The sequence below is a fragment of the Prunus avium genome, chromosome 6 (genome assembly GCF_965620075.1).
Source record: "Prunus avium chromosome 6, drPruAviu1.hap1.1, whole genome shotgun sequence".
Taxonomy (NCBI): domain Eukaryota; kingdom Viridiplantae; phylum Streptophyta; class Magnoliopsida; order Rosales; family Rosaceae; genus Prunus; species Prunus avium.
This window is the reverse complement of record NC_142289.1, coordinates 25,734,151-25,736,234: the sequence shown is the minus strand read 5'-3', so window position 1 is coordinate 25,736,234 and position 2,084 is coordinate 25,734,151. Positions and strand designations below refer to the sequence as shown.

Here is a 2,084-nt window from a genome sequence, read left to right as displayed (position 1 = left end):
TTACAACAAAACAAAGAGGCTTTTAACTTCTTATAAATTATAAAACTACTATCAATTTCTTAAAACAAGCCCAACCCCAAAAGCTCACAAAAAAATCCAAAATACTCAATAGGGTATCAAAGTAATTTAATAATCAAACTTAAACTCAATAGGGCCAGTTGTCATTTTTTGGGTTTTTTTTGGGTTTGTTTATAGAAATTCAATGGTGTAGGGTTTATCTATATTATTAATGTTAAGAATGGGTATATGACTAAATATCTCAATTTAATTAGGATTCTCCCCACTTGGCCATGAGAGACATAAAACATGCTCCTAAAAGAAGAGTAAAATTAGCCCCAAGTTGGAGCTTGGGATTTCCCAGCATTTTGGCATTGTTTATGAAATCAGCAGCAAGAAGATCAACTAGCGCCATGTAAATGAGAATCCCAGCAGATGCTGATAAGAGAAGCCCTTGAACAATTAGTGCAGTTGCGCTGCTCTTAGTGTAGGTGTTTGATATTGCAATGCCAACAGCTATCCGAGCTGGGGTGGTAAGGGAAAAAAATAGCACCATTGTTGCCATGGTTTTATGCTTGAACTTTGCCTGCTCAAATCATAAATGTCCTAGCTTAATTAATTACTATCAGAGACAGCCTTAAATTAGTTACATTTTGCCAAATTATTTTTCATTTTCAACTTGAAAAAAATTATTACAGAAATAAAGGAAATAAAGAAAGAAGTGACTAAATGATAGTATAATAAAGGAAAAAAGATCAATAAGTTAAAATGTGTCAAATCAATTTACTATATAATTGTGGAGAAAAACAATAATGCACTTGGATTGATTTGTACTTACTTGTAGGAGTTTAGTTTTTTTTTTCAGGAGCATAATTCTTTGCTTCTTATTATTTGGTTGACAAACAAATTGGCTTGTTAAGAACTGAGAGTACCTGATAGATGCATCCACCAAGCCCCATGCCCTCAAAGAATTGATGGAAACTCAATGCTGCCACCAAGGGCTTGATTGTGTGAGGGCTTTGACAAGCACCAAGGGAGATCCCAATGATCACTGAATGAATCACAATTCCTAACTCCAAAACCTGCAGTTTTGTAAATTGTATTGCATTATTTCAATCAATTAATCAAGTTCATATGTGTATAGGAAATTCAGATTCTTTTTCAAAGACAATTTACTTGAAACTACCAGAGATATGATACGATGGCGGATAAGCTCTGACGAATTTGATGGTTCTAACACCAATGCAGAACCATGGACACGACCAGCATGATGTGCCCCATGATCACTCTCTTCATCACCATCAACTGGCTGAGATTTCCTGAGCTCAGACCTCTTATGGTACCCAGTAGCAATAGCTTCCATCATCAGTGTACCAATGGCTGATACCATAGCAACAAAACCTGCCTTCCCCATGGATTTTTACTTAGGCAGGGGCTTGACAAACTTTCATGAGCATCAGGAAGCACATGAACAAACCCTATTGCTAAGAACACCCCAGCTGCAAAGGCCTTGATTAGGAGATAAAAGTTCTTATCCAGGTGGAGAATCGACGATATGTTCTTCACCAAAAATGGAAGGCATACTCCTAGAGCACCAGAAACTAGAACTGAAACTATTGCAACTAGTTTATATCTGAGCACTTCCTTGGATTTGTTTTGATCTTTGCGTTGCTTTTCACATTTGCAGGCTGAAGATGCTAAAATTGGAAGAAGAAGAACGAAAAAGAGGATGGTGATCAAGGAACTGTTTGAATCATATCTGAACTTGATTATTGTATATCATGGAAAGAAGAAAGAAAGAAAGAAAACATAAGAAAGAATTGAAGAAACTATGGTGGGAATATTTCCATGCTCATTGCTCGTACATAGATTTTTTTTAAAGTGATCTTTGTGATGCTCAATGCTCACAAAGACAAAGACAATTATTGGTGAGTCAACATAGAAACAGAACAGATGACCTCTAGAGACAGAGAAAGAGGCCAAATGTGTTCTTGGTGCTCGTCAAGTACAAGAGCAAGCAAGGGCCATACATTATTATTCAATCTAACAACCACATAACTAAATTCCAAATTCTGGCACTGATTACT

At 36.3% G+C, this 2,084-nt stretch overlaps 1 protein-coding gene across 1 annotated transcript; it reads right to left on the bottom strand.

Annotated features, from left to right (window-relative positions):
* LOC110762031 (zinc transporter 5-like) lies at positions 1–1,767 on the bottom strand. Its single transcript, XM_088255660.1, has 3 exons — positions 1,184–1,767; positions 930–1,079; positions 1–583 (listed from the first exon to the last, which is right to left on the bottom strand). Exons 1-3 carry the CDS (start codon positions 1,409–1,411, stop codon positions 269–271), a joined length of 693 nt encoding a protein of 230 aa, XP_088111786.1. The 5' UTR covers positions 1,412–1,767; the 3' UTR covers positions 1–268.
* Positions 1,768–2,084: the final 317 nt, after the last annotated feature.